The 17,384-nt window shown below is 44.2% G+C and overlaps 1 protein-coding gene across 11 annotated transcripts in view; it reads left to right on the top strand.

The window, feature by feature from the left end:
* The window catches only part of GLIS1 (GLIS family zinc finger 1), a 272,015-nt gene that overhangs the window by 104,186 nt on the left and 150,445 nt on the right, over positions 1 to 17,384 (top strand). Inside the window, exons 1-2 of one of the 11 annotated variants that reach the window (XM_045026541.1) lie at positions 12,987 to 13,045; positions 14,126 to 14,171. The exons of 8 other annotated variants lie outside the window; for them this stretch is intronic. Coding sequence is in view for 1 of the 3 variants with exons in the window: in XM_045026540.1 (XP_044882475.1) it covers position 13,045 (1 nt within the window). In the remaining 2 variants the exon portion in view is untranslated. Of the gene's footprint in view, positions 1 to 3,059; positions 3,144 to 12,959; positions 13,046 to 14,125; positions 14,172 to 17,384 lie in introns of those variants that run through there. 2 more of the 11 variants (XM_045026544.1, XM_045026540.1) reach the window with 2 other exon arrangements.

The following is a 17,384-nucleotide window of genomic DNA, read 5'->3' as shown; positions in this document are numbered from 1 at the left end:
CAATGTGATGCAATTGCTAAAAAGGGTCATATCATTCTGGGCTGTATTAATAGGAGTGTCACATGTAAGATATGGGAGGTAATTGTCCCTCTCTACTCAACAGTGGTGAGGCCTTAGCTGGAGAACTATGTTCAATTCTGGGCACCACACTTTTGGAAAGACATGGACAAATTGAAGAGAGTCCAGGGGAGAGCAACAGAAATGATAAAAGCATTAGAAAATCTGACCTATGAGAAAAGGGAACTTGATAACAATCTTCAAATATGTGAAGGGCTTTATAAAGAGGATGGATCAATTGTTCTTCATGTCCACTGAAGACAGAACAAGAAGTAATGGGCTTAATTTGTAGCAAGGGAGATATAGATTAGATATTAGGAAAATCTTTCTAACGAGAAAGGTAGTTAGGTCCTGGTATAGGCTTCCAAGAAAGGTTGTGGAATCCCCATTGTCTATTTTTAAGAACAGGTCGGACCTGTCAGAGATGTACTCGGTTTATTTGGTCTTGCCGCCACAAAGGGAGTGGACTTGATGACTTTTCAAGATCCTTTCCAGCCCTACATTTCTATGATTCTATTACAGATGTTTTACAAATGGATATAAATAGGAATAGTTAGCAAATCTGTGTTTTTATACATTTAAAATGCATTAGTCTCAAGCGTTTACTGTGGACAATGATTCTTAAAGCTGGGAAATTGTATGTTTTAAATACAAACATTAGTTGTCTTTTATCTGTCTTCAGTGCGAGCAAATAATGGAGCATGAAACTTGCTCACACTTCTGCTACTTGGTTATAGTACTATAAGTAACTAGGTATGACTTTGCTTTGCAAAAACAGTGTTGGTTTGTTTTTCTATATCTCTTTGAGATAATAAATATGAAAAAAACATTTATTAACTTCTTATAGACTAGCTATCTGATTTATGGCTTCAAAGTGTCTGCAGTTAATCTGTCAAAACTGACTTTAAACTTCATCTGTCTTCTCCTTTTGGCAGCTTTCTCTACCTTGAATTCAACTGTTTGACATGTATAGTACCAGAGTCACATTTTAAAAACATTTACAGTATGCTGCAAAAAAGTTCAGTTTGCACATCTGTTTTCAATATTCTGCATCTACAAAAGTGAAAACAACTTGAAAGTTGGCATTGGAAATGGATTTTTTTTTCTTCTGTAGCGGTGAGGACTGCGTTTAGGTAACTTCTAAAAGCAGAGGAATAATTACAGAAAATGCATTGTCACTGAAATAAAAATCTCATGTGATTATCACCAATTACAGTTGCCTGTGCTGGCCATCTGCTGATCAGATGCAGAATTCGCTTTCTCTTAAACTGAAAAGATAGTGTCTGAGAAGTGAACTAGCTTTTAAATTACACCTTTAGGGCCAAATTGTGCCCCTGACTATGGGAACTGTGCAGCCCTCTCACTCCCTACACGGGCTACTTGTGTTGTGGGTTGCAATGTCATGAGGGGAGCAGCCTCTGCTGAACTGCTGCTCTCCCCTCTTCTGCCAGGTGGGCAGGGCCTTAACACAGCACCTTCCCCAACTTACTGGCCCCCTCTACTGACCTGGCCCACTAAGGGAGGACTGGTGCCAATTACTTCCCCCTGGAGCAAAAGGGAACCAGATTGTGACTCTTGTTTTGTTAGCAGTAATGATGCAGCAAGCAAGCACGGTTGTAGGAAAGAGGTCTTTATTGAACATGTGTAGAGGCCACTGTGGCAGGCTCAGGAGCTTGTGTTTGCCTGGTAAGCAATGCTGCCCCTTTTTGAGCTGAGCAGCTGGGCAAATTTTGGGATCCTGCGTTTGTTCCGGTTGGTAGTAGAAATCGACGGACTCTGGTATTTTCTTGGGTGTAGTTTTGTGTATTTATGAAGAACATACAAAGTCCCATGTCTCGACACGCAAAAGGAATCAAATGTCAGGAAACCGCTTCTTTTGCTCCCATCCCCAAGCACACTCTTTTCAGCCTGCACCGCTGCCACAAAACCTCTTCCCAGCTTTCTTCCAGAGTTGGCCACGGTGCTTTCAACTGCTCCTTCAGGCTGAGTGGGTGTCTCTCTCACCAGTCTTTTTCAGCTTTGTATGTGTTTTCTCTCCCACTCTGTTGCACAGGGGTGTGAAAAAGTCACACCCCGAACAGACAAAGTTAAGCCGACGTAGAGCCCCACTATAGACACCAGTAGGGGCAGGTCTGCACTACAAACACTGCATAGGCACCGATGCAACTGTGCTGCTGTAGCACTTTGTTGGGGGGAGGGAGAGCTCAGTGGCTTGAGCATTGGCCTGCTAAACCCAGAATTGTGAGCTCAATCCTTGAGGGGGCCATTTAGGGATCTGGAGCAAAAATCTGTCTGGGGATTGGGCCTGCTTTGAGCAGGGGGTTGGACTAGATGATCTCCTGAGGTCCCTTCCAACCCTGATCCCTGCCCCCCACACTTGGTAAGGCAACTCCCATCTTTTCATGGGCTGTATATTTGGTTTGTGTTAGTTCTTGAGTTGTGCCCTGAGGCAAGGACCTGAACCAGACTCAGGCATCGATGGCACTGGTCCTGTCCTGGGCTGGTACAAGAGCCTGCCAGTTTACTGAGACAAGAATGGAAAAGGTAATAAAACAAGACCAAGAGTGTAGTGGAACCTTCTACAAGCACCTTGTTTGGGTTAGTTTTAAATGTCATTTTATTTATAGCTGAATGTCATTAAATAGTCTGGAGGCTGGGTCTCTCTGGGATATAGGTGGGTGTGTGCAAGATAGCTGGGAGGACAGGAGTTGAAGGTGCAAGAGGGTGGGAAGAAAGAAGGATGGAAAGGCAAGAGGGTAGACACCCCATGTTCTGGGTGTCCCTAAGCTTCTGACTGACGGGATGACAGGGGATGGATCACTAGATAAATTGCCCTTTTCTGTTCTGTCCCTCTGAAGCATCTGGCACTGGAAGACAGGATACTGGGCTAGCTGGACCTTTGGTCTGACCCAGTATGGCCGTTCTGATGAGGTTGAGAGGAACATGGAAGATGCAGGGAGACAAGGCTGATAGCAGAGGGACCCTGGTGACTGGAGAGAAGAGGGAGGAGGTCAGAACAACCGCTGAGCAGAATGTGAGGAATGTCCAGAGTCCAAGGTAGAAGTGGCCTCCGGAGGCTGGTGGGGGTAAGAAGGCCTAATTATACTGATGCATAACACAGGGAACTGGGCTTTTATGGCTGCTGGTGCTAGGTTGTGGGGGATGTCACTGGGACTTGGTGTGTCTGAGCAACTTCCAATGGGGAGGACTGGTAAACCTGGACTCACCACCTGCTTCTGCAGCTGAGGACCTCCAGTGGGACTGGGGTTTTAGCATTCCCTGAAATAATAATGCTTTGAGATTCTTGGATGGAAGGGGCTACAGAAGTCTACAGTAGCTAACAGATCACTTGCATCTTAACTAATTAATTCAGTCACAGCACCCCTAGAGGTCAGGGCACCCCGAACATTTTAAGCCAATATGTTTAATCAAAAAAAGAGGAAAAACAATGTCCTTTTAAAATTCCAACCTGTCATCATTTCATTCTGAAGATCTGCTCTTTCCTTCTGCGCTTCTGCAGTCCTAGAGCTCACAAGGGCCAGCTTTGTGATCAAGCGACATCTCCAGAGCGGCTGTCGTGGTCTGGCCTACTGTCTCTTGCATGGACATTTTATGCACTTCCGTCAAGGGCAGTAGAAGCAAGTTGCATGCTCCAATCAAAGTCGAATAAGGACATTTTATGCACGTCAAGGGAGGGAGGAAAATAGAAGAGAAGAGTTACATAGACAAGTGCATTGTGGAGATTGAGATCCGAGTCAGAGTCTGTGTGTTCATATAAAAAAATCTTTGACAAACCCCAGCATCTGGTAGTTCAGCTGTGGGTTTCCGTTGTTTGTTTTTCTATTCCGGTGCTAACCTGTCAGCACACTATCATCGGGATGTGCCTGGGTATACTAAGCATGCTGAGAGCTACGGAATGTCCTAGAGAGAATGGAAACTCCAGGGTCAGCATCATGCACCTTTTAAAAATTATGCTTTAAAACTTTTTTATATTAATGAAAACCCCATCAATTCATAGGAGAATTGAAGTGGATGGCTTCTACTAACTCTATCCCAGTAGCATTGTCTGCATCAGTCCTTGAATTGCTGATGATTACTTGCCGTGAAAAAAAGGTGGTGTGTTTTTAAGGTCTGTGAGCTCCGTTGTTTCACCTAGTGGTGGTGTAGAAGCAGTACCTGCTAAGCAACCATACTTTGGAGCTGGGGGGTTCTGGCGGTATGTACAGGATAGAGGCTCATTTCCAACATTGAGAGGAAAGAAGGAACAGAAGGATACTATGAGAGTCTATAGATAGAAGATTTATACATGTCACATCCAAGAGATCACCTCCAAAAGACTGAGAAGTCCAATGAAGAAACATGAAATTCATGCGAATATCTATGGGGGCTAATTTTGGCTTGTCTTCAGGGATAAAAGCTACTGGGTGGCACCTTTGCCCCCTTCACTTTAGTGAGCCTGTGAGGAGGGATATTGTACCCTGGATATTGCGCAGACAGCATTAAATATTTCATGCTGTGTGGCAAGGGAAGTTAGAGAACTCATTGGACCTTAAAAGGAAAAAATAGACTAAAAAAGTGGTGACTTCTCTACTATTGGCCATAGACTGTAGCAGCAAGTCTACGTACACTTGCATCTAATATACAGGACCTGAAGAAAGGTCAGGAGAGATTCCCACCAAAGTCAGGAATTGTTTTCTTTTGTATCTTGTTTATTTTATTTGCAGCTAACAGAAGGTGGGGCATAACTCTAGTCATTTGCTCTGTGTGTGTGTGTGTGTGTGTGTATAGTTGGAATTCCATTACACAGAAGCAAGATACATTTCTAGCCCCTGTTGTTACAGAAGAGAAAATTCACTGAATAAATAAGATGCAGCCTCAAGCCCTGGGAAGTCATTTGCGTTATTTACAGACTTAAGCCTAACATCAGTGAGAGTCATGCACATGTCTCTGAGCCCAGAATTTGGCCCTATTGGTGCATAGAAGATGCCTGTACTTAGTTGCGTCTCATTCACAAGGTTGCAGTTCATGCCCAGCCTCGTCTTTCCCTGCCAGTGTGTATTCCAGCAGGAAAGTGATTGCAACGAACTCCCATTAGAAATAATGTGACACATTATTCCCACACTATCTGGGGTGCCATTTTTAGAGCTACACTGTTCTTTTCTTTCTTCTGGTCAATGTCAGCATCAGCTCAGATGAAAAATATGACAACAGAGAGAACCTCTGTTCTTTTTCATTTCCTCAGTTTTCTCTTTTGGTACTTCTAAGGGCTGCCTTACTTTCCCCGACACTGTCTCACTCTAATATTTCAGTCAGCATGTTCAGGAGCACATGAATTTCTGCATGGTGAATCCGTATTTTTGTGATCTGTATTCTGATCATTCTCTCAGCAGTCATTTAGGTTCTGAAGGGCTGCAACTCGGCATGGTGCTGAAACTTCACACAATAATGCTCAGTTCCAGGCTTGTTTATTTTTTAAACGGCTTCAATTAGTTATGTTCTGCCTTCTGTTGCTGGCCAGCCTTAGGGTTCAGATGTGCTCTCACTAAAAGAAAACAAGGCAAACCAAAAAATGGCTTCATTAAAAAAACAGAAATCTCATATTCAGTGAATCTTTGTTGTGAATTGCTGGGGCCTTTTTTTGTTTGTTTGTTTTTTGGTTTTTTTGTTTTTAAAATGTCAAATGCTGAATTTTTCTCACTTTAATAAGTGGCTACCGAGCCTGTGCAGTTGTTACAGTCTTTAAAATAAGGGGTGTTTTTGCTAACCTATCATTTACACACCGGGTGACTCCATTGATTTCAGTGGTGCATGTTGTCTTTAGGGGAGTTAGTTAGTTCCATCTACACCAGGACCTAACCTGGCTCGTTATTTGGCTGCCGATGTGGTGTAAATTGGTGACCTCATTCCTGGGCTCATGTTAATGTCACAAAAAACACTGCAAGCATAGTGGGCTAGAATTGGCAGCCTCAGCAGAAGCATCAAGAATTTAACCAAATGAACAGGAGCTCCCAGTGTGGCAAAAAAGATACTTGGATGTATAAATGTAGGACAGTCAAGCAGAAATAGGGAGGCGATATTACCTCGGTATATGGCATTGATGGGACTAATGCTGTGTCCGGTTCTGGTGTTGACACCTTAACAAAGATGTTGAAAAATTGAACAGCCTGGGTTCAGAGAAGAACTATAAGAAAGATTTATGGTCTGGAATATATGCCTTGCAATGAAAAATCGGTAGTAGCTGAATCTATATACGGTAATTTATTGAAGAGAAGGTGAAGAGGTGACTTGAGCGTGGTCTATAATTACCTACACAGGGAGAAGATATCTGAGACACAAGGGTTTGTTAATCTATGTCAAATGGGAATAATGAGATCCTGTGGCTGGAAATTGAAGTCACCAGAGTTCAAACTGTAAAGATGCACCTTGGGAGTCAGAATTAGTGGAACAGATTACCAGGGGCTGTGGTAATTCTCCATCATTTGGAGCTTTCAGGTAAAGACAGGATATCTTGCTAAAAGATACACTGTAGTTCAACTATAAGTTATTGAGCTAGATCCAGGAATCACTTAGTGAAATGCAATGGTCTGTGTGTGTTACATAGACGGTCACACAAGATGATTTGAATAGTCCTGTCTTGTGTAAAATCTATAAACCAAATGGGCGTGTCTTATCGATGTTGTTATGCTATGGCCATTTGCTTCAATGTCTGAGCCCCGTCCATCTCATTCTAGGCCTCCATGTCCCACCTTCCTATTTCTCAGCCTTAGAGATGGTTCTCACAGTATACGATTCAGGAACCTTGACATGGAAGTATGGGGAAGCATGCACTTCTTCTATGCATGCTCTACGTGCTATGAGGATAAATAGAAGGTTTCAGTCTCCAGGGCTCTTAACCTGACAGTTTTCTCCCGCAACGAATTCACATAAAAATACACATTCCAGACATAAATCATCATCACCCATCGTTACCGAGGCTAGCACAGTGTGAAGATGGAAGGAGGAAAGGGATGGGAAATTTGCCTAAAGTCATAGCAAGCAAGCCTTTCTCAGCCCAAGGCTCTTAAATCAGGTCTGTTCAAACAAGAGCCTTCCCTCTATGGTTCACTACTTGGTTCAGTCAGTTGCCAAGATTTCCAGAGTTGCTAGCTGCAACTTTAGCATCTCTAACTGTGTGCTTGAAGCTTCCTTTAAAATGGAGGTGTTGGCTTGACTCTAAAGTGGATCATCACATAATCAACCATAGAAGACTTTTTTGGCCTGATCTTACTTATACCAGTTTCATAATGTTGTTATGCAATTGTCTTTGACAGTTACACCTGACTGACAACTGAACTGGACCCTGTGACCATATGCTAATATACTGTGGGCTTTATTAACATAGTATCAGTTTCAGTAGATCATCTGGATCAGCACGTTAGAATAATTTCAGACAATTCATGTATTTCCAGGACTGGGAGGATAGAGGGAGAAAGTGTCATGACTGTGCTATGACATTCTAAAAGCTGTAATTATGGCTACACATATTGAACTTGCGTGTGTGTGTGCGCTTACTTTTTTCATGCTACCCAGGCAAGGTGTCAAGTAATAGAAAGAGTGTGGAGATGATCTTAGCCTTTGGGAGGAGTAGAGTTTGTGGATGTGCATGTTTCTTCTCTGTTGCTTGAAAGCGCCCCTTTCTCATCTGTCTCTCCTTTGGTCTTCCCTCTACCTTTCCTTCCTCGCAGCTACTCCCAATTCCCACCTCCCCGTAAGCATGATTTGCACTCCTTCCCCAGTTCTTCTGGTAAAATGATCAGCAACAGAATAGGTAATGTTGAAGTCTTAGCACCAAGCTTTAGAGCAGACAATACAATGAGTTTAATAGGGGTAGGGAAGTTCACACCACTGAGTTATTGTCTGAAGCCGCCTGCAGATGCAGGGAGATTTTACTGCATCAATTGCATTCAGTTCACATATGAAAGATTTTGTTCACAAGCCTAACATACATTTTTAAAATGAAAGCTGAGGTTCTGTGCAATCTGACAGTGTCTTGCATGAGAGGGAGAGTTAGGGTTGGTTGCCTAACTTTGATTACGCATATCCCGACTTTTCAACCTGTATGTTTAGAAAACTAATACTCTAATAGTAGCATACCAACGGGGAGAAATATACCCTGTGCAGAGAGCTAGCACAAGGCCTCTTTGCTATGTAGGTATGATTCACCCACTTTGCAGAGGAGTGAACTTCGCTCTTAGTGTATAATTATTCACAACCAGAACTTTCAGTTATTACACCTTGTCTGTGAATTATTTGGCTTGAAACACTCATGGTCAAACCAAAGTAAAGCCAAACCCTCAGCAAAAAGTTGTCAAGAAACCAAAATAACAAATGTACTTTTTGAAAAAGCAGAAGAAATAGGCAATTCCTTTAGAGCCCATGTTGGAGGAGTCTCACATGGGGTTTGAATTCCATTTTTGCCAGAGATCATGCCAAACTGCAGAGAAATGATTTTTTTTATGTGAAAAATATTAATCACACAGATCTTGGGGAAATGGCTGCATGTTAGCGGCTAGCGATGGGGTCTGATTGTGGAAAATGTGTACAGGTGTGAGTGGGGATGTGTGTGACGTTGAGAGTATGAGATAAAGTGGACATTCTTCAACAAAAAAAACTTCAAAAATAGATTTCAAGGAGAAACTGCAGAGCTGGAATTAATTTGCAAACCTGACACCATCAAATTACACCTGAATAAAGACTTGGAGTGGCTGGGTCACTATAAAAAGTAATTTTCCTTCTGTTGATATTTACGCCTTCTTGTCAACTGTTGGGAATGGGCCACATCCACCCTGATTGAATTGGCCTCGTTAGCACTGCCCCCTGCCCCCCACACTTGGTAAGGCAACTCCCATCTTTTCATGGGCTGTATATTTATACCTGCTGACTGTATTTTTCACTCCATGCATCTGATGAAGTGGGTTATAGCCCACAAAAGCTTATGCCCAAATAAATTGGTTAGTCTCTAAGATGCCACAAAGACTCCTCGTTTTTGCTGATACAGACTAACACGGCTGCTACTCTGAGATGAAGTTGTGTCCTCTCCTCCTACAATAAGAGAATGGGAAAACTAGGGGAAAACATAGTAAGAGTTAACAATACTTGATAACTAACAGGAGGAAGGTGCTGCTTGTCCCTGGGAGAGTGCGCTGGAAAAGGTCCTATAAGCAGATGAACTCGGAGTGAAGAATTCAGTGGAGAACAAACAATCACAAAGTGTTTCCTAGGAAAGGAGCTGAGTTCTCACCTTTGGGAGAGCCAGAGACTTGAGAGGAGATGGCTCTGAGCTGGAGTGCGTGTGCATGTGTGTGTGGTGTGTATGGTGATGTGTGTGTCCTTTGAGATTATTTTTCTATAATAAAAGTCTGGATGCTTTTGGACATCAGCTGCTTCTTCAATTTAAAGTTTACCTCTCCCACATGACACTGTATGAGCTTGTGAGATGAGGCTGTCTTTGTAGAAATGACTTTCCTTGGCTGTTAGTGGCCTTGCAACACTACTTCCATACTTCTGAAACCTTTTCCTGGTAACTGAACATCATGAAGGAAGCAGTATTGGTCTGGCTATGCTTGACATATATATATTTAAAATACTGTTGAGTACAGGGGTGGTGCCAGTGTCTTCCCGGTGGGGGGTAGGGAAGGCTGAGGTGGGCTAGACAGAAAATTGTGGGGAAGAGCTATACATCTTGTGGGCACAATATTTATTTTAACATTAGGGGGTGTGGAATGTATTTGGGCGGGGTGTGAGCTGCCCCACTCTGAAGGCCCGGCTGCTGGCCGGATACCAGCTCTGAAGGCAGTGTTGCTGCTAGTAGCAGCACAGAAGTAAGGGTGGCAATACCATACGAAGCCATCCTTACTTCTGCATAACTTTTGACCTTTGCACTGGGAGGGGTGGCTACAGGGGAGCTAAGGCAAATTTTGAGGTGGCTATAGCCCCCACAAGCCTCCCCTAGCATCACCCCTGGTTGAGAAGGATGCTGCATAAGTTCTTTTTGGGGCTATGTGGTCATATATGTTGACACAATGCATGTGCAAAGTACCATATGGCAATCCCCAACCTCTGTGTCAGTGCACACTCTTGTGTTTTTAATGTCCATAGGGATGAATACCTGGCAGAGTATCTAGAAGATCCATAGAATAGAGAGAGTTAGATATATGGGAATAGAGACCTCTCAGTGTAAGGAGAATTTAGTAAGAAATGGGAAAGAAAGGAGCCTGCATGTGAGCCACAGGAGACATATGTTGGTTATTAGTGAATTAAATGACTTAAAGGAAAAACCATTAAAAAATAGACTCGCGCTTAATTTCTGTGTATGAAAAGATACTTTCTGCTCAAAGGAGTTGCATTAAATTACTATTAAATCATATCCACACTAGAGAAAATTCAGGTGCCCTTCATCACAAAATGTGTGAACTTCTGTATTGAGAGAACCATTCTGTAGTTCTTCTCATCTCTTGGGCCTGTCTGTATACAGTCTGCTGTAAAAACCCCGACGTTTCAAATTCAGAGTAATAAATAAAGACAAACTGAAGACAGAGAGATGTGTGTGCGTGCTGTAGGGTTATGTTTTCTTGTATGTATTGATATGCACAATTAAATTGGTTCAAAGTGTTGGATTTGTCATGGTTCCCTTGGACAGTGGGAGCACAGGATTGCCCGTCGACCTGATTAGTAGGAGCAGAAAGCTGAAACCCAAACAGGCTGTCAGCGGCTGCCAGTTATTATACAATACAGTGAATGTTCCTGGCGTTTCAAATGTAATGGGCCAGCACCCAGATGGTGTGATGGGCTTCAGCTGGGGTTGAGAACTGTGAATCCATGCAGAGCAAGGTGGAAGTGACAGTATTATATAGCATACCAGTAGAATGCTATATTTCTCTGTTGTGTCTGAGCTGGGTATTTGTAGGTATGTGGAACTATAATAAGGACTGGATTATGAGTGCCCAGAAAAGTGGAGAAGGTAGGGACCCTTCCCTCCACTTTTGCAGGCAGCAGCCAGGATTCTGATGTTTGTCCTTCCCGCAAGTAAGATCCAGGGGCAGCATAGCACAGTCGCTGGTGCAAGACATTGGAAAGGGGGCATGACTAGCTGGAGCAGGGTGCGACCATTGCCCCATTCTCCCTTCCCTATTTGGGCCGGCACTGGGAGAAGCATACTCTGCACACCTCTAGCCAGCATTCCCCAAGAGGCATCCTGCCAGCATCTGTCCCTTGTAAGCAGAACACCTCTAGTCACTGACATTGGTGTGGTACCCCTCTGCATCTTCCCCCCAGTGTAGTTGTTGGATTGAGGTAGATTGGGGTTCACTTACTCAGCAAATGGGTCTAACAAATACTTATTATGGCAAAACACTCTGAGAATAGTGATCAGTTACTCACAAGTGGGAAGCTTATCTGGACAGTCTCATCACAGTAACCTCCAGCACCAGACAATACAGCTTCGACCTCCCTTTGTTACACAAACTTATTTATAACTTTTTGTTATCTTTTTTTATACATATGTATTAGTCTGTCATTTCCATGTTAACTCTCCTTCCCCATCAGTACAGGCTTAGTGTTAGTCCAAACCACTCTTTTCTGGCTTTTTAGTTACCTTATCTTTTCTTGTTCTCACAAACACGATTACGCTGTAATTTCTTACACATGCGCAACACTAAATATGATTACTCTGCAATTTCTGTCACATACCCAGTTCTACTTATGCTTTTGCTGTTTAACGTTATCAGGACAGACTCTTAAAATTCACAGCAGGCATCTGTTCGGCCTAAATATGTCTCCGTTCCCAACAGTGACAATGGCTTTTAAAGACAATATCTAACCATAACTAAGTAAATGTGCAATAGAATAACCTAATTCCATCCAGGGAACTGTTGTATTTGGGATACTGCAAAAGCTTAGTCTTTATTATTTTTCTGACATCAACTGACGTCACTAGGCGTTACTCCCATATGCAGAAATTGTTCCATACGTTGATGGCATATTTTATACCACAGGACTGGAAATGGAAGGTTATGGCTATTTCAAATCTTGTGGATTAATTAATTAAGAGAATATTTCCTGCCTTTAAAAGCCACAATAACTCCTTTTTGAAGTTCACATTTTCTTGTCTATTCTTAGTCTTGGATCTCTTGCATTTCTTTTCAACTTAAGCAAAAACATTGATCAGACAAAATGAGCCTATTCCTCCTTTCTTTTGTTTATGACTAGCTAATGGGACTTCTTTGCATGGACCAGCTGCTGGGGTGAGGAAGGAAAAAGCCACCTGGAGCCTAGACTAGTGCTAATGTTTACTGCATTAAAAGAAATGAAAGTAAACAACATTCATCTTGTTGACTGGGCACAAACACTACGTCACACTAAATACATTCATATGACTATGGCAGAAAAAATGCATTTGTGGGGCCCTTCCCATCACTTTCCAGTGTTTCAGGGCCTGAAGATTATATAAGGCCTATCACTTTTAAATCCACTCTTCCGTTAGAGATCTCTATGCTACAGTTTTTTTCCCAAGTAGTGGTACAGTGCATACACACCACTGTTTTCCCTCTGTTCCCATTGCTCCCAGACATTTCTTCCATGTCTTGCTCATGACGCCAAAGTGTTTTTCAAAAGTAAACAGACAACCATCTTCTCCGGTGTTTCTCCAGTCCCTTTGGAGTGCTAATCCCTCTAACGTGCCAGTCCAGTGCAGTCCTTGTTGCAATTGTGAATAGCTCCTTTTATAGCAGATCTGTTTAAAGGCAGGACATATATATGTGTTGTGCATCTAGTTAGTCAATATAAGGACTCTTCTGGCATATAAGAATATGCAGCATTGTTCGTAAGTTTGTTGGTTCAATAAAGCTGTTGTTCATTGCAAAAAGTTTAACAGACCCTTCCTCACGGAGCGCTCCCCCGTTATGTACCCAGCAGCTGATCAAATTCTGGCCCTTCACCATTTTATCACAAAGTAAGTGGATTGCTACAGTGTGTGGATCATAACAAATTCCTAGCTGGGTGAGAGAAAGTTAGGAGTGTGTCCCTTCTCCACTGTATTGAAGATGTTGGTTTGAGAAGCATTCTCTAGGCACATTAATGGCTGCCCGCTGCTCAAGAGTTTTGCAGTGTTGTTAGATTGTGTTGGCATCAGGATTGTACATAGGGTTGCCAACTTTCTAATCGCACAAAACCAAACACCCCTGCCCCACCCCTTCGCCGAGGCCCCGCCCCCACTCACTCCCCTCCCCCCCTCCCGTCACTCACTCTCCCCCCACACCCTCACTCACTTTCACCGGGCTGGGGCAGGGGGTTGGGGTGCAGGCTTCAGCTGGGGATGTGGGCTCTAGAGTGTGGCCAGGGATGACGTTTGGGGTGCAGGAGGGGGCTCTGGGCTGGGGCTGAGGGGTTCAGAGTAGGGGAGGAGGTGCAGGCTCTGGCTGGGGGTGTGGGCTCTGGAGTGGGGATGGGGATGAGGGGTTTGGGGTGAAGGAGGGGGCTGGAGCAAGGGATTGGTGTGTGGGCGGGGTGTGAGTTCTGGAAGGGAGTTTGGGTGTGGGCGGGGACACCGGGCTAGGGCAGGGGTTTGAGGTGCAGGAGGGGGTGAGAGGTTTGGGGTCCCGGCAGCACTTACCACAGCTCCCATTGGTCGCAGTTCCCGGCCAAAGGGAGCTGTGGAGCCAGCCCTCTGGGTGGGAGCAGCGCGTGGAGCCTCCCTTGCCACCCATGAGTCTAGGGGCGGTAGGGACCTGGAGGCCGCTTCCGGGAGCCATGTGGAGCTAGGGCAGGCAGGGAGCCTGCCTTAGTCTTGGGCCCCTGCTGTGCCGCTGACCGGGCTTTTAACGCCCCGATCGGCGATGCTCACTGGAGCCGCCACGGTCCCTTTTCGACCGGGCGTTCCAGTTGAAAACCGGGCGCCTGGCAACCCTGATTTTGTACATGTTGTTAAGAGACAGGGGAGCTCACCTCAAATGAGTACACTCTCAGCCACGCTCTCCCAGAAAGTGCAAGATGAAGATAAAACTGATTGACTGCAGGTTTTTATTTCTGGCAGCCTCCAACTAAAAGGAATTGCTGTTCATTTAGCAAGGACATTGCAGGTATTATGGTTTTGTGCATTTATTTTTTTATTTTAACATGTATAGAATTGTATGTGTGAATTAAGGACCTGATCCTGCAAACATTCTAGCATGTCATTCCATTCACTTTAATGGTATGATGTGTGGGAGTAAACCTATGCAAGTGAGTACGGCCTAGTCTACACTTAAAAGCTTTTAGCTATGCCAGTTAAAAGCCCTAGTGTGGGTGCAGTTATACCAATTTTACTGTGCTTTTATACCGGTGTAACTGCATCTACACTAGAGTGTTTTAGCAGTATAACTATGGCAGTAATAATTATACTGGCAAATCCCTCCTAGTGTATAAAAGGGCTAAGTGTGTGTTTACTATCATGCCTTCAGTACAAAACTCGGGCACCTGGCAAATTATGTATGTGGCCCTCAGTGCATGGGGTGGGCAGCCCTACTGTATAGGGTTATATTTGCATCTTCTTAGATATACTTGTTGATGGGTCCAGAGAGGAGCCCCTCTTTGCTATTGTTCTGCAAAGCATTGACAAATGTATAACTATAGCCCATGTATCAAAAACCTTGAGAATTAGACTTCTATTCATTCATGCTTTTTTGATGTTTTTAAACAAGGAATTACACCACGTTTCACTGGACAAAGCTTATATCCTCCATGTGCCTGTTAGCAAGGTTTAGGATTTCCTTGTTAATGAAAATCATGTTATGAGAGCTTAATTTTCCTAAAACATTTATTTTAACATTTTTTCCTGTTATTAAAATACAAACTGTGAAGGAGTAAAATACGATCACAGAAAATGGCCAAATGTGCTTCACCAGTGATATTATTGGGGTTGCCTTCACCAATGACTGAGGTGAAGACCAGACCTATATTTTGTGTGGATTGGAAAAGACACTCTACTAATTACTACATCTAGGTATGATGCACATTTTTGGTCTTGTATCTCTGTTCCAGGCAGGGGCGGCTCTATGTTTTTTGCCTCCCCAAGCACAGCAGGCAGGCGGCATTTGGCGGTGCGCCTGCAGGCAGTCCGCTGGTCACATGGATTCAGCGGCATGCCTGTGGGAGGTCTGCTGGTGCCGCGCCATCGGCATCCCCGCCGCCGAATTGCTGCCGAAGCTGCGGGACCAGCGGACCTCCTGTAGGCGTGCCGCCGAAAGCCACCTGCCTGTAGCCCTCACAGCAACCGGCAGGCCACCCCCCATGGCTTGCCGCCCCAAGCACGCGCTTGCTGCGCTGGTGCCTGGAGCCGCCCCTGGTTCCAGAGGTGGGCAAACTATGGCCCGAGGGCCACATCAAGCCCTTTAGACATTTTAATCCGGCCCTCGAGCTCCCGCTGGGAAGCGGGGTCCGGGACTTGCCCTGCTCCACGCGTGCTGTGGCTCCTGGAAGCAGCGGCATGTCCTCCCTCCGGCTCCTATGCATAGGGGCAACCAGTGGGCTCTGCATGCTGCCCCTTCCCCAAGCACCGTCCCTGCAGCTCCCATGGGCTGGGAACCATGGTCAATGGAAGCTGCAGGGGCGGTGCCTGTGGACAGGGCAGCGCACTGAGCCACCTGGCTGCACCTCTGCGTAGGAGCTGGAGGAGGGACATGCAGCTGCTTCTGAGAGCTGCTTGAGGTAAGCACCGCCTGGAGCCTGCATCCCTGACCCCCTCCCGCCCACCGAACCCCTTGGTCCCAGCCTGGAGCACCCTCCTGCACCCCCAACCCCTCTTCTCTGCCCCTCCCCCGAGCCCATACCCCCAGCTGGAGCCCTCAACCCCCTGCCCCAGCCCGGATCCCTCTCCCGTATCCTGAACTCCTCATTTCTGGCCCCACCCCAGAGCCTGCACCCCCAGCCAGAGCCTGCACCCCTCCCATACCCCAACCCCCAATTTCATGAGCATTCATGGCCCACCATACAATTTCCATACCCAGATGTGGTCCTCAGGCCAAAAAGTTTGCCCACCCCTGCTCTGTTCTGTTTGGGAGCATAAAGTCTGGGGATCTGAGGTCAGGACTGAGAACCAGGAATTCCTGAGTTTCAATCCTGGCCATGAGACAGACTCTATGTTCTTGGGCCAGCCACTGAACTTGTCTGAGCCTCAATTTACCAATATTTAAAATATTACACACCTAGGTCCTGATTCAGGAAAGCACTTCAATATATAAAGTCAATGGGACTTAAGCTCTTTCCAGAGTAGGGATGGACTTCAGTGGTTGCTTAAGTGCTTTCCTGAATCTGGGCTTTGCTGACTTAGTATGTATGGGTGTTATGAAGAGTCATTTTGGTGTTGTGAATTAGCTAATGTTTGCAAAACCCTTTGAGGATAAAAAATATTAAGTATCATTACTGCATTTGTATGCTGTTGTTGTTTGTATATATTGGACTCCATGTCATGCCAGTACTAATAAAAGGGTTGCAGATCTCTAGAAAATGCTGGAATATTTTCAAGCTATTTTAGTTTGGAACAATGTAAAATGAAATGCTCTGTCTTTGCTGCAGTAATGTTCTCCCACTGTTTTTACTCTTTCATCATATTGTGCGTAATCTGTAAAAAGAAATCCCACAGAATGTGGGGGGAAAAGGACAAACCAAATAGTTTGATTTAAAAAAATAAATTGAACATGAAATAATAAATATAGATGTGGCCAACATTTGTGGTTCACATTTGCAAAAAAAATATACATGGAATATATTTATCTTTCACAAATTCTAATAGACTGATGCCGTATGAGTTATTTCAACGGGTATTTCCCCTTGATTTTTTGAGTTTGCTTGAGTTCCCCAGTCCTCTTGTATTCAGTCACACAATAAATCAATAACTTGATATCTTTTATCTTTCATTTTTATCATACTAACTAGACATTTTTATAAGATTACTAGTTTAATTGATAAAGGTAATAGTGTTGATCTATATATAGATTTGTCATTCATTTGATTTGGTACCACGTGATAACATGATGTTTTGACTAAAAAACTAGAACGATAAAACATTAACATGGCACACATTAAATGGATTAAAAGCTGGCTAACTGACAAGTCTCAAAATGTAATTGTAAATGGGCTGAGGAAGTGGGCTAGTGGTGTCCCACAGAGATGGGTTCTTGGACCTATTTAACATTTTTATCAATGACCTGGAACAAAACATAAAATCAGTACTGATAAAATTTGCAGATAACACATGGATTGGAGGAACAGAACTGGCTGGGCACAAGCAAACTAGGCATTTTAATATGACCAAA

Source organism: Mauremys mutica, chromosome 8, assembly GCF_020497125.1.
Source record: "Mauremys mutica isolate MM-2020 ecotype Southern chromosome 8, ASM2049712v1, whole genome shotgun sequence".
Taxonomy (NCBI): Eukaryota; Metazoa; Chordata; order Testudines; family Geoemydidae; genus Mauremys; species Mauremys mutica.
The sequence above is the reverse complement of the archived record's forward strand: the minus strand, read 5'-3'. Positions and strand labels throughout refer to the sequence as shown.